This window comes from Sciurus carolinensis, chromosome 2, assembly GCF_902686445.1.
Source record: "Sciurus carolinensis chromosome 2, mSciCar1.2, whole genome shotgun sequence".
NCBI lineage: Eukaryota > Metazoa > Chordata > Mammalia > Rodentia > Sciuridae > Sciurus > Sciurus carolinensis.
Window position 1 is genome coordinate 118,407,238 of NC_062214.1, and position 19,646 is coordinate 118,426,883.

The 19,646-nt window shown below is 42.5% G+C and overlaps 1 protein-coding gene across 1 annotated transcript in view; it reads left to right on the top strand.

Moving 5' to 3' along the window:
* The window catches only part of Ryr3 (ryanodine receptor 3), a 369,815-nt gene that overhangs the window by 309,420 nt on the left and 40,749 nt on the right, over positions 1-19,646 (top strand). The window contains exons 69-77 of the mRNA XM_047539293.1: positions 3,304-3,391; positions 3,494-3,586; positions 10,691-10,861; positions 11,166-11,225; positions 12,777-12,908; positions 13,375-13,487; positions 16,587-16,683; positions 18,234-18,340; positions 18,788-18,839. Coding sequence (XP_047395249.1) covers positions 3,304-3,391; positions 3,494-3,586; positions 10,691-10,861; positions 11,166-11,225; positions 12,777-12,908; positions 13,375-13,487; positions 16,587-16,683; positions 18,234-18,340; positions 18,788-18,839 — 913 coding nt within the window. The remainder of the gene's footprint in view (positions 1-3,303; positions 3,392-3,493; positions 3,587-10,690; positions 10,862-11,165; positions 11,226-12,776; positions 12,909-13,374; positions 13,488-16,586; positions 16,684-18,233; positions 18,341-18,787; positions 18,840-19,646) is intronic.

Below are 19,646 nucleotides of genomic sequence, written 5' to 3' on the forward strand. Positions count from 1 at the left end.
TTTTGCTTTCTTTCAACAGTTGTTAACTTGTCTTTTTGAAAATGCAAGTCTGAGTCCCTTTACTCTTGTCATCACCCAAGATTTGATTCTTAATGCTTGTTTTCTCTGTTAAAGTGCTCAGTTCTCTCTCAACTACTTTGGTTGTTTCTACCATCACCTATGTTTCACAGATTCCTAGGTCATTACCTCTAAAACCAGATTTCTTCTCCACCAACAGCCTTGCATATTCCAAGGCTGCGAGTAATACACATGGTAAGAGAGAACCATAGAGTATCTCCAAAAGGATCAAGTGCCTGGATTTGACATAGATGGTGAATCCTCTGGAAGACTGGGAACAGAGCAGAGAGGAGCTTCCTTTGGGGCAGACTGGACCTGAACAATAGGAGAGGTGGGGTTGGGATCTTCTGTTCTGTAAATAGCATCTTGGGCTGGCTTGAGAGCCAGGTGCAGAGGATTTGTGTGCCTGGTGGAGAACATTTAATGAAATGTTCTTCACACTCACCACTCTGGACTTAAAAGAACACTTCACTAGAAATAAAGAAAAGAAGAAGACTGGTGAAAATAAAATGTTTTCAGTTGAAACTGCATTTCCCCACAGAGGCAAAGAGGACAATATCCTCCTCTTTCTCCCACCAGGATACATTACCTAAACTTTTATTCTGGGATCTCTTGCTTCCTGACCCTCCTGTAGCTGTACTTTTCCTTGGCAGGATAGGATATGACCCTCACCTCTTCCCACTAGGCATAATACAGACCTACAAAGCTCATTTAAACCAAAACACCAAAGAATGAACAGCTGGCACTTCTGATAAAACTAGACACTTGACCCTGAAAGAGCACTCCTGAAAAATCAGTGCGGAAAAAATCAAAGAGCATTATCAATCTCAAACCTCAAGTCTGAATTGAATTTGACTGCTAGTACTGGAGGTGTGACTCTAGTGGCTTAAATAGATGAGTTTAATCTCACATATAAAAAAATTCCAAACATAGCCATTCAAAGGCCAGCGGGGTTACTCCTCATCAGAGAGCCTCACTCTATGGTCTCTACAGCCTTAACGCGGGCTTCCATCTCCAAAGTTATGGTATAATATGCCAATTAGAGCTCCAGCCATATTTTCATCCCAAAGTATGAAAGCAGTAGGGAAGAGGCAGAGACACCTTCCACTATCTGATCCCTTTTTAGAGATCTTCCAGGAGGGTCACTGGACAACTACCACTTTCATCTCATTGATCAAAGCTTACTTACCTGGTTATCTCTCAAGGGAGGATGAGTAAGTGATCTTTAGAAGTGAGTCTTTTCCTTTCTTCCCTAACCTGGTGCTATCTGTGAATGGGCAGGAGATGTGAACTCCCCAGGCAATTCAGTTTGTCTCCAGATTTTCAGGAAGGGAACTGAGTTTTATGGTGTTTTGCTTTTTGGTACTGGGGATTGAACCCAGGGCATGCTCAGCAAGTGCTCTACCACCAACCTATATCCCTATGCCCTTCCCCCCACTTTTTAAAAAATTTTGTTTGACCCAGTGTCTTCCTAAGTTACCCAGCCTTGCCTCAAACTTGCAATCCTCCTGTCTAAGCCTCCCAAGAAGCTAGGAGGTTCTTGATAGCTGTTACCCTGAATGGGACAATCAGGTTCCTCATATCATTTGTGAGAGTCAAATATTTCTTTTACCTAAGAAAAACAATAAACAATTTAACCCCTGTGACAGTGTGATATAATAATAAATGTGTTTGGTCTTCATCCCTAAAACCTAAAACTCAGATTTTTCTGAGTGATTGGATTTTCTTTCATCGTTCATAATAAGCCTCTTTCAACCATACCTGAGTTTATAGTAATATGTGACTCTAGTAGGGTGAGGTCTGGTTACTAGAAAAATTAACCATGTGATTAGATGACTGGAACTTTTAGCTCCATCAGTGTCCCCTGACCTCCAGGGAGGAGAAAGGGGCTAGAGATTGAGTTAACAGAGACAAGTGATATGATCTATCATACCCAAGTAATGGAGCCTCCATGAAAATGGATCTGTGAGGCTTGGAGACATTCTGTGTGGTAGAATTCATGGAGACTCTGAAGGGTGGTGAATTTGGAGGGGGCTTGGAAACTCTTACCCCTTCCCTACACGTTGCCCTATGCATCTCTTCCATTTGGCTATTCCTAAATCGCATCTTTTATAATGAATTAGAAATAGTAAAGTGATTTCCTGAGTTCTGTGAGCTGTTCTTACAAATTACTGAACCTAAAGAGGAAGCCATCAGAACCCCTGATTCACAGCCGGTTGATCAACCTGAGCCTTGGGAGGAGCGTTTGAAGTTGGAGCAGTTTTGTTGGACTGAGACTTTAACCTGTGGTGTCTGTGATAACTCCAAGTAGTAAATGTCATCATTGAATTGTAGGATGCCTAGTTGGCATCTGATCATTGGAAAATTGCTTAATATGGTGGGAAGAACACTTACTTGGTGTGAGAAATGTTATGGAGAGAAGTACTGTTTTCCCTTTGAGCTACTCTCTGCAGATATTTGGAAATGGCAACTCACCCAGCCCTTTAGAAGTATAATTTAATTCAAATATAAAAGGTACTTAGGGGTAAGGAAACTTTTAGAAAACAACTGAATTCTACTCAATATAGCCTTCTTGTAATTGCTAAAATACCACAATAATAATTGTGATATATCTTAATAAGCCTGGTTTAAAAAAAAAAGTGACTATTTATAGGGAAGCTCCAAATCATTTTGGATGTCACGGGAGATATTTGATCTCTGCTCAGATACTTCAAATGATGGTGAAAAACATTATGTTACATATTTCTTTCCTAAAACTGATTTGAAAGGAAATGGGATAGGACTTGTTTACAGTGCTCAGAATTTCAGAATCTTGACAATGACAAATGTCAAGGACAAGATAAGACATCATAGTGACCAAGACTTTCCTGGGCTTGCCACCCTTATATATTAAGAGTTCTGTCCCCAAACTTAGAGCTTAACTTAATCCTTTCATTGATTTACAAAAGAAATGAAACCTACATGTGACAATTTTGAAATATTGATTTCTGACATCTGTTTGCTAAGATAATTTTTGAATCCTTTGGTGAAAACAGAAATGATAATTGTAGGTCCTTCAAAAACATCTACCCCATTTAACCTACATCTAAGAGTGTAAGGAACACTTGACATTATTCTCCCTGATTATCACCTTTATTTGAGAATGCAGTTGTCTCTGGGTAAGTGTCTGCTGGTGCAACTTTAAGAGTGTGACTACTGTAATCCTTACTGAATTTCATAAACCTGTTCATTTACTTTTCAACCCAGATCTAACTGGCTCAAAAGCCCCGATGCTGATTCTGACCAGCTCTTCCGCATGGTGGCAGAGGTCTTCATCCTGTGGTGTAAATCTCACGTAAGGACACCTTTGGGTCCTGGATTTAGGATGGTTGTGAAAGGTTGTGAAAGCTAGAAAGGCTTTCTTGTAATGTTTGCTTTTTTATTTCCTGCCATTTAGAACTTCAAGAGGGAAGAGCAAAATTTTGTGATTCAGAATGAAATTAATAATTTGGCATTTTTAACTGGAGACAGCAAAAGCAAGATGTCAAAAGTAAGTCCTTAGAAGTCAATTCCAAAGACTCATCAGCCTTGACTTCAGCCATGACTTGGATCTATTTTGTATTTTGTGGGTCTTAGTGCTGTACTTCATTTAGGTCAAACTAGGCAACCAGCAGTCTCAGGTCTTGTTCTTTGAGAATGAGCCACGGAAGAAACTGCTCTTCAGTTAGCATGGTCATCACATTTTATGAATAAATAGCTGCTTGTATGTCAGAAAGTTTAAGTTTCAAGACTTGCGTAAGGCATTCGAGAGGTCTCCAAAACAAACCTGCTGTTAGCAGTTTTAAAATAGAACTACTTCCTGTGTGGCAAAGCTACAAAAACACAAGCTTCGAGCCACCTATTGATTAGCTAAGAGTGAATTACCTTGCTTGGACGATTTCAATAGCAGGTGCTCTTACACTGTGCTTGTTTTCCTCCTCTCTGGAACATCCTACCTTATTTTATTTCAGATACATTGACCTCTTAATGTCTTATATTTATTTTCCATGACAGTTGCATTCAGAAAGCCAAACATTTGTTCACCTCCCTGCAGGAAATGTTTGAAAGAGGACATAATGAGATACCTGTCTTTAAAAAAAACGAGTAAGCTGTAGAGAGGAGCATAACTGGGGTACAGGAGGAGGAAATTATCTGCCAGGCCCTCCTGAGCCAGCTCTGCTCCAGGCTTGGTCATTTTGATTGTAGAGAATTCTCACACACTCCTTCAGGTGTCCATACAAGAGCAAAGCCTCCTTAAATGGGATGTGTTGTTACCTGCTGCTTACCCCTGACTCTGTCTCCCTGAGAAATGTGCTTCCAAGAAGGCTGTCTGTATATGCCAAGTGTAAGTGACCTATCACATCTGAGATGCACATCTCTCTCATTGGTGGTGGAGTGCTGCCTTTGAGATTCAGGAAGGTGGTTTATGCATGGGGACCCCTCTGAAGTGAAAGTCAGTTCTGGAAAGATGGGTGTCATTGATTTACAGGGGAGACCTTGGCTATCTTTCCAAGATGGAGGATCTGTGTTTGCCAGGTTGCAGAGAAGGGACTGGTATGACACTAGAAATTGAAAATCTCAGACCCTGGAGCTTCACCAAGGGTAGAGCCAACTCGGTCAGATATAGCCACTGTGAACTTCCTGCCTCATCAACTTTTAGCTATGTTAGCACTAACACTTCTTCAGCATCTAAAAATTGACTGTTGGAGTTTAGGACTAACTCTCAAGTATGCACTAGAATACACTTTTAATATATACACTGCTAAATAAAGTTTTATAAACAAAATTATGTACATACAAAGCTGAGGAAATCTTCACTGCAAAGGCTTAGAGTGGATCCTTTTGTGCTTAACATAATTTCGATTTTCCAAAATTCATTTTGCACTCACCTTTTGGTAAACACATCAGCTCCTATGAGGTGCATAAGAATGGAATTCTCAGGCTCTAGCTCCCCAAGACATCTAGCTTATCTAAGGTTACCTCCACAGGGTCTTTTTACAGCCATCACAGCCTCTCCTTTAATCCTATCTTCCTACAGAGAGTCAGTTGATCTCAGGCAGATCCCATGCCATCTTCAGCTTAGGGAGCTCCACGGACTCCTGGGCTGAACCAGTTAGCAGCCATTGTGATTGGCAGGGGTTGGCAGCAAAGCGATGGAAATCACTCTGATAACAGGATTTGGATCCCAGATGAGCAGAAATGGCAAAGAGATCTCAACACTCTGGTGATGAATAGATACTCAGGGTCCTTAGGTTTACATTTGGAAAGAAATGAATTGACAGAAAAATGACATTTCACACCTCACCTACTAACAAACTAACCTGACATTTTGTTCATTCACATCATGAGTGGGGGAAGGGGCATGTTCTTTTCACCAGAGGATAGTCATGTCCAGAATCTGTTGGTAAAGTTGGGCCTCGGGAGCAAGCTCTTTCATTTCATTTACCTTTATGTTGTATGCCATTTATTTCTGAGTCAATTGTGATGGGGTCAAAGTTATAGTGTAATTGAACTGCTGGCCCTCTGTTCATAGATGAATAACATTTGCCCTGCTTCTCAGGGTAACAAGTGTTCATACTGTTCCTGATGCCTCAACTGAGACACAGAGCATAGTAGTAAATAGACTGGGAACTTAAAGGAAGCTGGGTCCTACCTTTGGTCCCACTGCTGGTCACAGCTATAGCCTTGTACCATTTATTTAACTCCTCTGGGCCCCAGTTTGCCAATCTGTACAATGGGGTTGAACTTCTTGTCTGACTTCACAGCTCTACTAAGATGCTCTGGTTAAGAGTTAATTTTCAACCTTATCTCTAGGTCAGAATAATATTTCATAAATGCAGGGCTTTATTTAAGACAGAGAGCTACCATGCCTCCACTAAACAGCAACCCACAGCCATTTCTGGTATTTCTTGGATGTAAATCTACATACTGAAGAGCCAGGAGGGGAATCTTCTTCCTTACCAGTTGAATTCCTATTGCCTTTGCTCACCTGCAATTTAGACGTTCTCTCTACTACCTGGTTGGAATGGGTTCCTGTTGCCTTTGCTTGCTTTTATGTCCTCTCTTAATTGAATTCTGGTGTTGTATAAATGAAATTGGCCTCAGTGCACGTGGTAGCCTTTGTGGAGGTGTGTGTATGTGATGTGTGTGCTGCATGCCACACACCCTGAGTACGCCACCACAAACAGAAACGACGTGGGGAAAATACACAGCAGGCCACTCAGACTTGATTAACTGAAGGTCAATTCAAAGATACGTTGTTTTTCTGACAAGCTAATGTAGATTGTTTTTTGAGAGCTCATTGTATATTTTGTTTATACAACACCAGTTTGCAAATGTATGTCAAGCTAAATGTAACTAAGCTGAGCAAGTGTCTTTTTGTTTTGTTTTTAAACTCGTTTTGTTTTCTGGAAAAATGGCAGCAGCTTCCTCGGAGGGGAATGGTAAGTTAGAATGTGGTTACATCAAGAGGTACAAGTTTCTTGACCAAGGTTATAAACCATAACACAGAGCTGGGGTGTGGGAATGAGGGCATTTCAGGGTCTGAAGCCCTCTGCCCATGGAGCGATCTCAGCAGATTAAAGGACAGCAATTATTTTAGAAGGTTTCTTTGACTTTTAAAGGGCATTCAGAGAATATTTGTGAGTTTTCTTGCTCCAAGCTGAAGAACTTCTTACTATCCTCTTTCTCTCTTTCATTTCCTCCCTCTGCTTCCTTTTTTAATTTTTTCTCTTCTTTTGTTCCCACACTGGTGCATTATGCTCACAGTCTGTGTCTGTTTGTCTGTCTCTCTCTCTCCCTGCCTCCCTCCCTCCGCTTTCTGCCTCTCCCTTTTGGTCCTTCCCCTCTGCCTCCCTCCTCCCCTCCCCCTCTTTTCCTCCATTCTCCTCCCGTCCAGCCTTCCCCCACTTCTCTCATGGCCCTCCTTCTTCAAGTGCTCCCTCTCCTCTCATTCTTAGTCCAACTTCCAGAAAATCTCCTTTTCCTCTAATGCTTGATGTTTGGTAGACTCGTCTTCACTTGCCCTCCCAGAGGGGTAAGACCTTCCGGTAGCACAGGTTTGCCTTTGTGCAGGAGCCTGGTGTGGACTCCCCGGCTCCCTTGGTGCAGACCACCACTGGGTGTGATGGCTTCATGAAGCTCCCTTATCCTGGAAAAGTCTGGTTTTACCTAAAGGTCTATACATAAAATCATCCGTTTGATCATAAACTATCGCTGAGGGCTTATGATCTAAGTGTGGCAAAATGAAATTATGTTGAAGGTCTATGAAATGAAATTAGGGAATTGTGGTGAGGTAACTTATATTAGCAATATGTGAAGAATAAAAGTAGATCCTGGAGGATGTGGATGCATTTGAAGATCACAGGGTAAGATGGAAGGTGCTCCATTTTTTGGGTTGTGGGGTGATCCCAAAGCACTTTGGATATTCCTAGGGTGCTTTTTAAAAACCAAACCTTTTAGCAGAAGCACAAGCCCAAGGTTCAGTTCTCCCCTCTCTTTTTGTAGCTTCCGACCTGCTGGAGTTGATAAAGTGGTGGGTGGAAGGAAGAAAAATTGGGATCTTTGGTTACATAACAGATTCTCTAGCCCACCCTGGTGAAAGGAGGGAAGTGGATGAGGGAAAGACTTTACATCTAAAGAGTTCGTGCGGGAACCAGATCTGAGACTGATGGACTGGGTCTGAGCCACACCCTCTAGAAGACTGCTCTCTGAGTTGCCCATGCCCCAGGGTGACTTGCTGGTCTGGGTGTCTTTTTGATCAAATTAACCTCCATCCTAACCTCCCACCGGGTCTTCATGCTATGTTTACCTTGCTCCCACAAAAGCTGAGTTTCTGCTGTGTTGGCTGAGAACTGGGACTAACTAAGAAGCTATGAATAACATGTGGTGCTTTATGCCTTGGACCCCTTGCTTTCCCTGACTGACTCTTCTCCTTGTTTCTTTTCTTTTGTCTTTCCACACAGGCCATGCAAGTAAAGGTACAGGTCAAATGCATGACGTGTCTTTTCTGTCCTAGTATTAGAGGTGCCAGGCTCTGGCCCCCTCTGCACTGTGATCACCATGGGGGTGGTACAGAATGGATTTTCTCACCTGGAGTTCCCCAGGCCTGCTCCAGGGAAGACAACTGCCTGTCAAAGAGTGAATGTAGGCCTACCCACCCTTGGAAAGGGGAAGCCGGGGAAGCCAGCCAAGCCTCGCCCTAACCGAGGTCTCCTTGCCATCTCTGCTCCCTTCCCCAGCTGCCCTCTCTGTTAGCTTGGTGGCCACCACACTAACAGAGATAGGGATGACTGACAGGGCATGAGAGCCTGGGAGACTGGCTCTGCTGTGGTGCCACCCAGGGTCACAGTTCTATTTTCTGTTAGTAGCTTCCGCCATTTCCTACTACACATGTTCTGCCTCTTGTTCAAAGCTCCCGTGATTCAAAAAGTCTTCCAAGAACAAAACTCAAGGTCTGAAATCAGATAACCCTGAGTTTTTTGTTCACAATGTGCATATGGTAGAGTAAACCCTGAGGCAGTTTTCCAATGACCCCTAAATGTTATTATGTGGACATTCATCCCTTTCTGTTCTGTAATGGGTATCTGTTACTATTGTCCCAAGCCCTCTGCCCTAAGATATATGGAACAGAAATGGAGATGTGTAGAGAATAGGTCACATGCAGCTCTTAGGAAAGGGAAATGGAGTCCTGTCAAGATAGACTTGGCGTCTGAAGAATAGCTCAGATGCTTGCTTGCTGTATGACCTTGGAAAAATTATTTGACTTCCCTGAGCATCCTGTTTTCATTCATAAAACTGACTTGTTAATATTTCAGGGTTGTAGGGAGAATTTAAAATGTTTTATTTCAAGTATCAGGCCCATTGAAATCATATTATGTATGTAGCATACATCAGTAGAATATGACACTGGCCAAATCAAATAAAGAATGAGCAGTAAATAATTTCACTTATTGTAATCAAATCTATGTAGTTATGTTTTTAGCATTTTACTTGATTATATACTGTGTATTATCATGTACATTTTACATTTACACTTAACTGGTTCTATCCTTGATAGATGATTTGAAACATCTTCAAGAGTAATAGACCATTAATGAGTTTTGTCCTTAGATATAACCTTTAGATTCCACACCTGATGGTAGAATATTTGAGGAACCTAACAAGTGCTCAGTAAATGTTAGAACTTGCACAGTCTTTGGTTGAACCAACTTCTACTTTTCAGTCTGTTCTGGAACATAAAATCCTCCTTTCCTTAGCTGCATTTCTTCCTCCTGCATAATTTTTACTGCCCCTCCCTGACCTGGTGAGGCTGACCTGGTGTTTTAGAGCTCTAGGCACAATGTGCCTCTGTAGTAGCCAGCATTACCAGGCAGTGTGGCCAAACTGGGGTTTGCTAGTCAGACACTTCATTGAAGGTGCTGCTGACCCAAAGTTGGTGGAACAAATCGCATCTTTTATGAGAGTGCCATTAATAATTATGAACCTTTCACACTTTGGAAAGTAATTAAAGCAATTAGCCCCATGGTAGTGTTAATTCTGACTATCTTCTTATCTTTTGAAAGCATATCTCTCACAAAATGAATTCTGCTCAGCCCAGGAGTCCCAGGTCTTAAGTTCCAGAGGTGGCAACTGTCCTCCCTGGCTCCCAGAGCCATCTGTCTGTATGTCATTGTAAACCACAGTGCTGCTACCTTATCACTATAAAGACTCCGTCCCCCTCGTGTTCCTGATGAGCCTCTAGCTACCCAGCCCTCCCCACATGCAGCAGGTGCCCACTCAGCAGAGGTACAGTCCAGCAAGCAGAGTACCATGTGACCAACATTGCTTTTCCAATTCTGGCATCATGAAATTTGGGTCACTGCAGTGCCCTTGACCCCATCTGCACCACCTTGAGTTGTGGAGGCTCAGGATCCTCTGTTTGTTGCCTGGGGCTGCCATTGTCCAGAGCCTAGGGGATTGGATTCCTCTCAAACCTACTGCTCCACTGAATGAATTTTCTCTGAAAGGTATGAATAAAAGACAGGCACATATTCCCAAGGACCTAAAGGACTCCTTTATTTCATGTCCAGTTTCTCTCCTATCTCCCAGCCAGATCCCAAAGTAGCCCTGCTCTAGAATTTTCCTTTTCCTGTAAGAATTTGCATTGCCCCATGGTAGGGAGTGCTGCAGAGAATGTCAGTGCTCCAAAACACTAGTGTCAGCCCGGGAACAGACCAGTGCTCCTATGATGAATGCTCTTTCACGTTTCTGTGATTCCCCAGCATCAGGGTTCTCCATTATTCCCTGGGGTCCTTTTATTAGTCTTAAAATCATTCTTTTTGCAAAACACCAGGCTTTTGTTCATTTGGTCCAGATGTGAGTGAGTAAGACTGTAGGTGTCTGTGGTGTGTTGTGTCCAGTTTCGTGGTTCTGTGTGCATGTGCAGAAGAGAAAGCTCAGGGTTAGGGCTGGTACTTCATGGCTTTGCTTAACACACCCTTTTGACTAGTGCTCTTTGAACTGTAGTAAGGTCCAGCCCGTACTGACAGGGACACAAGAAAGCAGGCTACCTCTGAGCTGAGAGGGTTCCTTTCAGTCGCTGATCCCCTCTCTTTATTTCAATATCGTATCCTAGTCTGGAGGACAGGACCAGGAACGGAAGAAGACAAAACGGAGGGGAGACTTGTACTCTATCCAGACGTCCCTCATCGTGGCTGCACTCAAGAAAATGCTGCCCATTGGTTTGAATATGTGCACGCCAGGCGACCAGGAGCTCATCTCTCTGGCAAAATCACGATACAGCTGCGTAAGCTGCCTGTCCGATTGGGCTGAGTCACCCTCCGGGCAGCGGTGGTGGTGGTGTTCGGTGAAGGGCGAGTCCCCCTTGTGTGGGTGGGTGAGGCAGATGAACAGAAATCGAGGTGCAGAGACATCACACCTTTGTTTTAAAGCTAGTTTGGGAGTCAGCAATTTGGAATGAGTTTCTAATTTTTCTTCTTTTGTTTAAAAAAAATCCCAGGAAAACCATTCTTTGACTGTCATACACCCCTATATCCTATTTTACATCCCCATGGTGAATTCTGGTAATAAAATTTAATATCTTTCTGCAGAGGGACACGGACGAAGAGGTTAAGGAACACCTGCGGAATAACTTGCACTTGCAGGAAAAGGTGACGCTGGTGGGAAGGCAGGAGAACCACACAGGCTGTGCATTGGTCGCTGGGTCCCATCCTCCCACTTAGTTTAACTCTTTTTAAAATGTGTCTAAAAGCAGCGGTGAACTGGTAGGATTAGCTCTGTGCCTTCAGTTTTTGTCCTTTCCTTCGCTAATACAAAGTGGAGGTGAAAGAGGTATCTGACGAGCGTGGCTTCCCACTTCCTCTCCTGTCGGTGTCAAGCCGTAGCAGGGGGGATCTGGATGAGCTCTCAGAACTCACTGGCTGTGAGACTTGTTAAACAGTGAAGTGGACACCTGGGGAAGTTTCAGCACCTCCCACTCTAGTGAGATTTTTGAAGCAAAATAATTTTGTGTCTAGGTTAGCATCATCAAAACAGAGAATTTTTGTTTTAAAGGCTATTTGATATTTTTTCAGGCCTGTGAGTCTGAACAACTCTTTCCTCAAATACATTATATCCTCAGATGAAGAACTAAACCTATATAAAAGCATCTCTCATTTCTACCCCAAATATACAAGAATGGTAGATAAAATACTAGGGAAAAAAAGGCAGTAACAAGAAATCCCAAGAGCCAGAAAAAAAAAAGAAATGCTCTAAATATTATTAATAAATCAGTGCTGTAGGAGTCCTTAGAGTGCCAGATATGTATCTTAGGAGCTGGGGTTTTTAATAACTTTAAAGGAAGAGGAGTTGGGAACTAATTACTGCACTGGGCAAAAATGCAGAGTGAGAAACTTGCAAGAAATTATCCTGGAACCAGTAAAATCCATAAATCTCCAGCAGATACAACCACAAAACCATTTGAAAAGTTTTCAGTTCCTCAAATACAGGCTAGTGTGTCATTAAATAAAACTCCTCTTGAAAATAAATTCAAACAAGAAATTTCAAAGCAAGGAAATTCACCACCATCAGAGAGTCAAGAAATGCAAAAGAGAGACTAATTCAAGCAATAAGGAACTATAGAAAAGAATTTAAAATATAAAGAGAGTTAAAAATTTTTATACAGATAAAGGAAGCAATAGATTCATAAAGTAATAGTTGGACATTATTTTTGAGAAAGGAGAGGGGGAGATAAGTTTGAGAAAAAACCTCCTAGTGATTATGAAATCAGTCAGTGAAATTTAAAATCCAATGTATGGATTAAAAAGATAGGCTAGACATAGCTGAAGAGAGGATTTATAAATTGGATGATTGCTTTAAGAAACAGCATCAAAATTAAAGCACACAAAGATAAAATAATGAAAATATGTCAGAAGAGTTAAGAGACTTGGAGGATTGAATGAGAATTTCCAACAAAGCATTATCCACAATAATTGAGGAGATAAGAGACAATAAAAGAGGAAGAGTATTTTTTTTTTTTTTAAGTGGTGCTGGAGATTGAACCTAGGGCTTCATGCATGCTAGACAAGCACTCTATCGCTGATGCCCACCCCCTCCCAAAAGGCAGTCTTGATTCCTATGGAAACCCTGGTAGGAACAAAAACTGTTTTCAGTAGCAGAAGTACAAGGAATTGCTTATTTTGTGGATGTGATTTAATTTTCAGTCTGATGACCCAGCTGTAAAATGGCAACTGAACCTCTACAAGGATGTTCTGAGGAGTGAAGAACCTTCAAATCCAGAGAAGACAGTGGAACGTGTGCAGAGAATTTCAGCTGCTGTCTTCCACCTGGAGCAGGTAAGGAGTATTTGAGCTGTGGAGGGACAAAGCAAGACGACCCTGGGGAATGCAAACTCCTTTCCACATTCACTTCTCAGGTACAGATATTCTTTTAAGACTGAGAAAACAAGGAGCAAGGATCATCCCTCATCATCCTCAAGTGTCATTTTTGGTGCTTCATGGTATCAGACCCCTCAGTTCTTTTCCCTCCCACTATTTTACGAATCCTTGCCATTATCTCAAGTGACTTGTTTTTAAGTCCTTTACCATTTGTAAATCTGCTGGTAAGCAATAAGTGGCTAACAGCATTTGGGAGAAAGAAGAAAACCCCATACCTTCACCTTCATCTATTGCTGTGTTCATTTTGCTGACTACACTTGAGAAGCCAAAATTCTTCCAGGGTTAAGAAGTCTGGTCTACAGGTGACTGTCCTCTGCTACTCTTATCAGCCTAGCATGTACTTTCTTTTGTGATCTCTTTATAGGTGGAACAGCCTTTAAGGTCTAAGAAGGCTGTCTGGCACAAACTGTTGTCAAAGCAGCGGAAACGGGCAGTTGTGGCCTGTTTCAGAATGGCTCCTCTCTACAACCTGCCCAGGTACATATTCTGTCCTTTTCTGCCCCATGAACCTGTGATGGGAATTAAGTTTCCTCCCACAGCTCTGGTCTGTTGTGGCCTTTATACTCTTCATCCAAATAATAGAAATTGGAGTCCTTGGCTCATGGAGCCTTTGGAGTCTGCATAGTATGATTGCCTACTAAGCATTCAAGGTAAGCATAAAAAGTGGTGAGATTCCCTAGTGTCACAGGCCTGTGCAGCACCAGTACCCACTGTAAAGTCAGCCAAGTAAGCATGTGGGGCCCCTCTACTTTAGCTGAGGTGGGATTTTTCATGAGGATGTAAAGACTTCTGGAAAAGGGGATCTGATTTCTAAAACACTTTACCCAAAATTCACCAACAGGTCAAGCAATGTTTCACTTCTCAGGCACTTTGACACCAAAATTGCTGTTTCCTCAGCAGGTACAGAAATGTAACCTGGGAATCCTAATTTAGCACAACGTATTTGCCATCAAGATGAAGAAAAGCTAGAATGCCCTAAGAGAACAGTTAAGGGCACAGTGCATTTATCTGGGTGTTTGAGCCCATACTTTGAAGTGAAAAATAAAAAAAGGCATGAAGATTTTTCTGAAAGTTTTGTGACACACTCTGTGTCCATATAGGGTAAAGTATCTGTGTCAGCTTTCCATCACTGTGACAAAACACCTGAGATAAATCAACTTAAAAGGAGGAAAGATTTATTTTGGCTCATGGATGCAATACATGGTCACTTGGCTCCGTTGATCTGTGCCTGTGGCAAGGCAGAACACCATAGCAGGGAAGGAGTAGTAGAGCAAAGCTGCTCACTTCATGGCAGCTGGAAAGCAAAAGGAAAGGGAAGGAGGCAGAGTCTCAATATCCTCTTCAAGGCCATTCCCTCAGTGACCTGACCTGCTGAAGGTTCCACCACTTCCCAGCAGCGCCAAAGGCTGGTGACTAACCCTTCAACACATGGCCATTAGCAGACATGGAAGAGCCAAACCTTTAACAGTATCAGTGACAGACTGGGTCAGCACTGACCACGGGCACTGACTCATTGTCTTTGGTGATCTGGAAACATCCTCATCTTCAGACTCATTGCAGAGTGGGTAAGGTCAGGCCTGCAATCAATAAACAAAGCTGGTGATTGACTACATATCTTTGCTTCATCAGCTTCCAAGTCACTGGGAACATCCTCAGGGAAAGTAAATTGACTTGAACAAGCATACTCTGAATCCCATATATACGTGTGTTTTTTGGAATATGAGATAAGGGACCATTCGTTTGCTCAGCCTTTGCTTTCATCAAATCGCAGCCCCTGGTCATCATTTACCCAGACTGTCCTAATGCCCTGTGCTGAGCCAACTGAACTTTCCTAGTTAGAGCCTCTGAAATATCTGCTCCAGCAGGGGTCTCTCAAGAAAATAGATTACTCTCTTTGGAATGGACTGAGACATTACTAAATCAAGTAGAATTCATGAATAAAAAGTTGAACAAACATGTCAAACAGTCATGGGCATGAAGGGTACTGAAGTCCTGACAGAAAAGTGAAATTCATAGTCTGGTGAAAAAGGCAAATATGCATAGGATTTTGGTTTGTTTCCTAGAAGTAACAAAACATCAAAATGTATTAACTTTCCTCTCTGTTTGAGATTCCCTACCTGGTACTGTGCTAACGTGGCCTCCAAAAGAGTTCAGCTCCAAGCTCATGTCTCCGGGCCAGAAAGGCCAGCTAGGCCGAAATCACATATCTCAAAATCAAGCATTTTTTTCTAAATCCACTGGAAATGTTAGTACGCTCCTTTCATATTTAGGCTGCTCCTTCAGCAGTTCTACCCCTATACAGATAAATCCAGGAATTCACCATGTCCTTGATGTAGTGTGGTCACTCTTAATCCAGTCGCTTTAAAAGGGTTGTCCTGGGTTTTCTCTCTAGCATGGAAGATTATAAGTAGATTTCATAAGAACAGCAAACTAACTAAGAAGCTGGTGGTGGAGACAACTCCTTCCCCACCTTGTGATGATCTAAACTCTATAGAATCTTCCAAACTAAAAAAGCTAAAGGGATATTTTATTATGTGGTAACTGTTTCTGTGGTGTTAGTTTTTAAAAGAAAACCTGTATGCTTTTCTCCAGACACAAAATTAACAATTTCTTCCTGAGCACCTTTCAACGGGTTTGGCTGGAAAAGGTTAATGAAAAAACTCAATATGACAGGCTTATACCCATTTTAATGGTAATGTAACCTGTGGAGAGACCTGCTCATTCTCTGCACACTCCTCTTTTCTTGACCATGATTTAACGTTACCATAAAAACCCAAATTTGTACAATTTTTTTAAAGAATTCTGATTGGTCAGATTTTAAAGAAAGATGACAAAGGTTGTATTCTGCCAAAACCATGACTTGGGCTTAATGATTCCGGTCTAGACTGTGATCTTCCTTTTCTCTCCCTCTCCACAACATGCCCCTCACAATTGGTAAATGCTTAGCTGCTATTCAGGGGCTCATATTCTCAGAAGTCAACCCTGGCCTAAAGGAAGTGGCTCATGCCAGTTATTCAAGTGCCAGGGGCATAGGTAGAATCCCTGAGGCACATGAAGATGTGCTCCGGAAGTTTCACCTTCCTAAGTATAAGCTGGAGCACCCCTGCTGGACTGCTTCCTTAGAGAAGGAAAAGAAGCTACACCTTGATGTTTTCAGCATTCTGGAAGCCAACCGCTTAGCAACAGCATGATTTAGATTGGTTTATCCAAACAAGTGGCCAACCCAAGGAGTGACTAAACTGCCATATAAATAAATACTTCAGGACTGTTACTTGGCCTAATTAGTTCTCACTAGAGGGAAGTACGATAAAGACCAGGTAAGATGAGATTAGGGTTACAGTTACTGCCATGGCTTGCTTTAACCATTGTTTTCAGAAGGCGCTCCAATATTTGGGAACCACCTAGAGAGTTCAGTTTTCTTTGCAATAAATGCTTATGGTGTGGTGCTGGCTGCCCTGACCAATCAGAAGATCAGAATTGTACAAAAGCCTGTCCTGCTTACTAACCATGAACCGCCCAAACTAAAATGATGAGTCCCATGGACCCTCTTGACCTCACTCTCACCCTTCCGCTCAGGCACCGCTCTATTAACCTCTTCCTCCATGGCTATCAGAGATTTTGGATAGAAACAGAGGCGTATTCCTTTGAAGAGAAACTAGTACAGGATTTGGCTGTAAGTACTGACTCAACTGGAGCAGACATGGGTGTGAATGAATTTGATTTTGGTGTTCATATGTGTGTGGTAACAGTTAAACATTCCCAAAGAACCAAATGTGTAAATCGGAAAAGAACTAACTGTAAATTCTCAGGGGAGGTCCTGCTAATGGTCATCAGAGCCAGAGGATGAATTTTCACTTGGAGGTGCTAATACTATTTTCACTCTCATCTTCATCATCATTAGCAACTAATATTTCTCGAATGCAGCCATGTCATGGAGAATTCATGCTAAGTTAAGTTTTGAGCACCATTGGTTGCAGGAGGCCACCCCACCCCACCCAAGGCCTGACATTCCTAATCCATAGCTGTGCTTTAGGAAGATGCATCTAAATACCCTTCCTGCATTTCACATTTCTGTACTGGCCCTTCAGAAGATTTAGCATGCTCTGTCTCTAACAGACTTCACACTCTGCAACCACTCAAAAGGACACACAAGGGGGAAAAGCGTATAGCAAAGGCACCACAGAGCCTCGTTCTGGTTCAGAAAGAAAATAAACTACCTCATGGTTCTGTTTTCTCCTTCTCCCTATTTCTCCCCTTTATCTCTCTCTCTTATCACTTACTATCCCTAGTTTCTCACTGTGTTTCTACCCTTTCCACATTTCTCTTCTTTCCCTGTCACACTATTTCTTTTCCTTCTCTCTCTTTTTTCTCTTAAGGCTGTCTCCCCATTTTCCTTCCATTTGTTTCTAGGTCCTTTATTTCCTATATATTCCTGTTGGTGAGAAAGACAATTCCTTCGTTTGCCACCTTCTCAATTTGTGTGAAGTTGACAAATGAGCGTCCTTCTGATCCTCTCCTTCTTAGCCATTTACACAACCTCTGTTGTTCACCAAATGCGATCTTCCCTGCTGACTTGGCACTGCTAGAAAATTCACTTTTACCTCTGGCATCAGCTGCGATTCCCCTTTCTGTAAAAGAACATAGAGAAAAGATTTGATAAGAGGAGAAGTGGCAGGCTCGCAGCTCCAGGACAACAGCTCTGGGGAACAAGGAGAATTTTAGAGTAGAAAATGTGAGGTTAAGAAAGCAACATGTTTTGCTGGGTTGAATCAAGGAGAATATAGACCCAAAATGGCCCCAAAGCTTTGTAACTTTGCCCAGTTCTCCAAGGGAAATTTTAAGAATGACTAGAGAGACTCGGTCTCCTAGGTAGCTCTGCAGGGTTTCCCTCCTGAACTCAGGTGCCCAGAGCTTGCATGAGAGTTCTGCTGATGGGGGTCTATAGTTCTTCCCCTATGGTCAGCTTTTTTGCTTTTTCTTTTATTTTCTTTAACCTAAAGTTGGAATGTTTCTTTGATTGGCTGAAAAACATATATGTCTATATCCCAACCTTGCATCTTCAGGACTTCTCTCCTGAAATAAATATGTGACATAGTGTGGTTTCTTTTTCTGCTTTCAGTCTGGTGCCCTCTGTGCCTTGCGCTTGACCTTTTCTTTGTTCGCATGCAGTCATGTGGCTCATGCTGACTCACGCCTAAAACCCGTCTATGTTGGTTTGTGTAGAAGTCTCCCAAGGTGGAAGAGGAGGAGGAGGAAGAAATGGAGAAGCAACCAGACCCGCTTCATCAGATCATTCTCCATTTTAGCCGCAATGCTCTCACAGAGAGGAGGTCAGCACCTCCAGGGCCCTTCTCTTTCAGACAGCAGAGGGTGGCAGGGATGCCAAGTTTGAGCTGCCCTATTTTTGACCATCGAGTAATCTCTAGAGGAACTACATCAAGCCGCAGCCCTCATCATAATGCCAGACCCTGAGTCTGAAGATTAAACAGCCTGAAGTTGTAATCTTGTCCCTGAATCCCATGTCAAGCACATGCTGATTCAGATTTTTAAGAATCAGAGTGAGGAAAGGTATTTCCTAAATAATTTGGCCCAGTGTGATGGTGCATGCCGGTAATCCTAGTGACTCTAGAGGCTGAGGCAGGGGACCACAAGTTGAAGGCCTGCCTCAGCAACTAAATAATTCCCTTATATATATATATAATTTGAGATTTATATGACTTAGTGTTTTATGAGAGTTCCAAAAAAAACCCGCTAAATATTTCCTCCATTCTTTCCAGCAAATTGGAAGATGATCCTTTGTACACCTCCTATTCCAGCATGATGGCCAAGGTACACCAGAATTTTCTGCACATTATCTTAGACTGTCTTCCTTTAGACTTCTTCTAGCATGTGGAAACTGTCATGTGAACAGGAGGACTGGGTTTTGGTTAGGCATGGGCTCCAGACATTGCACAAGTCATGTGTCACAAGGGTAACATCAGTAAACAATTCTCCATGCTCCTAAGGAAACCCTGAAGCTTTGCAGAAACCATGGCTGCTGGTGGCTAGGCTCAGAGGACAGACAGTTCTGTAACCAGCTAAATGGGGCTCAGAAATGTAGACTATCTTTGCATGTTCAGTAGGGTTCAGGACATGTCAAATAGTTCAAATACATCTGTATGTGAAGGAAACAAGTCTAGAAACAAGAAGGAAATTCCAGGGTTCAGGAAGAGGGAGAGTGTCCAGGGAGATTTCACCTGGAAGGATGGTAAATTCTAGAATGATGAGTGAATAGGAAAGTGCTCCTTTTCAAAGGGAAAACTTTCATATCAGGCATGAAGCGGGGTATGTGGGATGCAGAAGCACCTCTGCCCTTATTCAGCTGCCTCTCAGGGTCATAATGGGAAAGGATGCTTTGGGATTCACATCCCAATTTTATTGCTATTGCCCTGGTGCTGTATCCAGAAAGGGATAACTCCCTGCATTCCTGTCTCCCATTTACACCAGAACTTTACCAGGGAGGACAGTTCAGGTCTATGGTTAAACCAGATAGGTCCCCATTGATTATGTGATCTCAGTGTTCCCATTTCTCATCTCTAACCTCCTAGACAACTGCAAAGAGGGCATTTAAAGTATAATGTTGCCCTGCAGTGATCA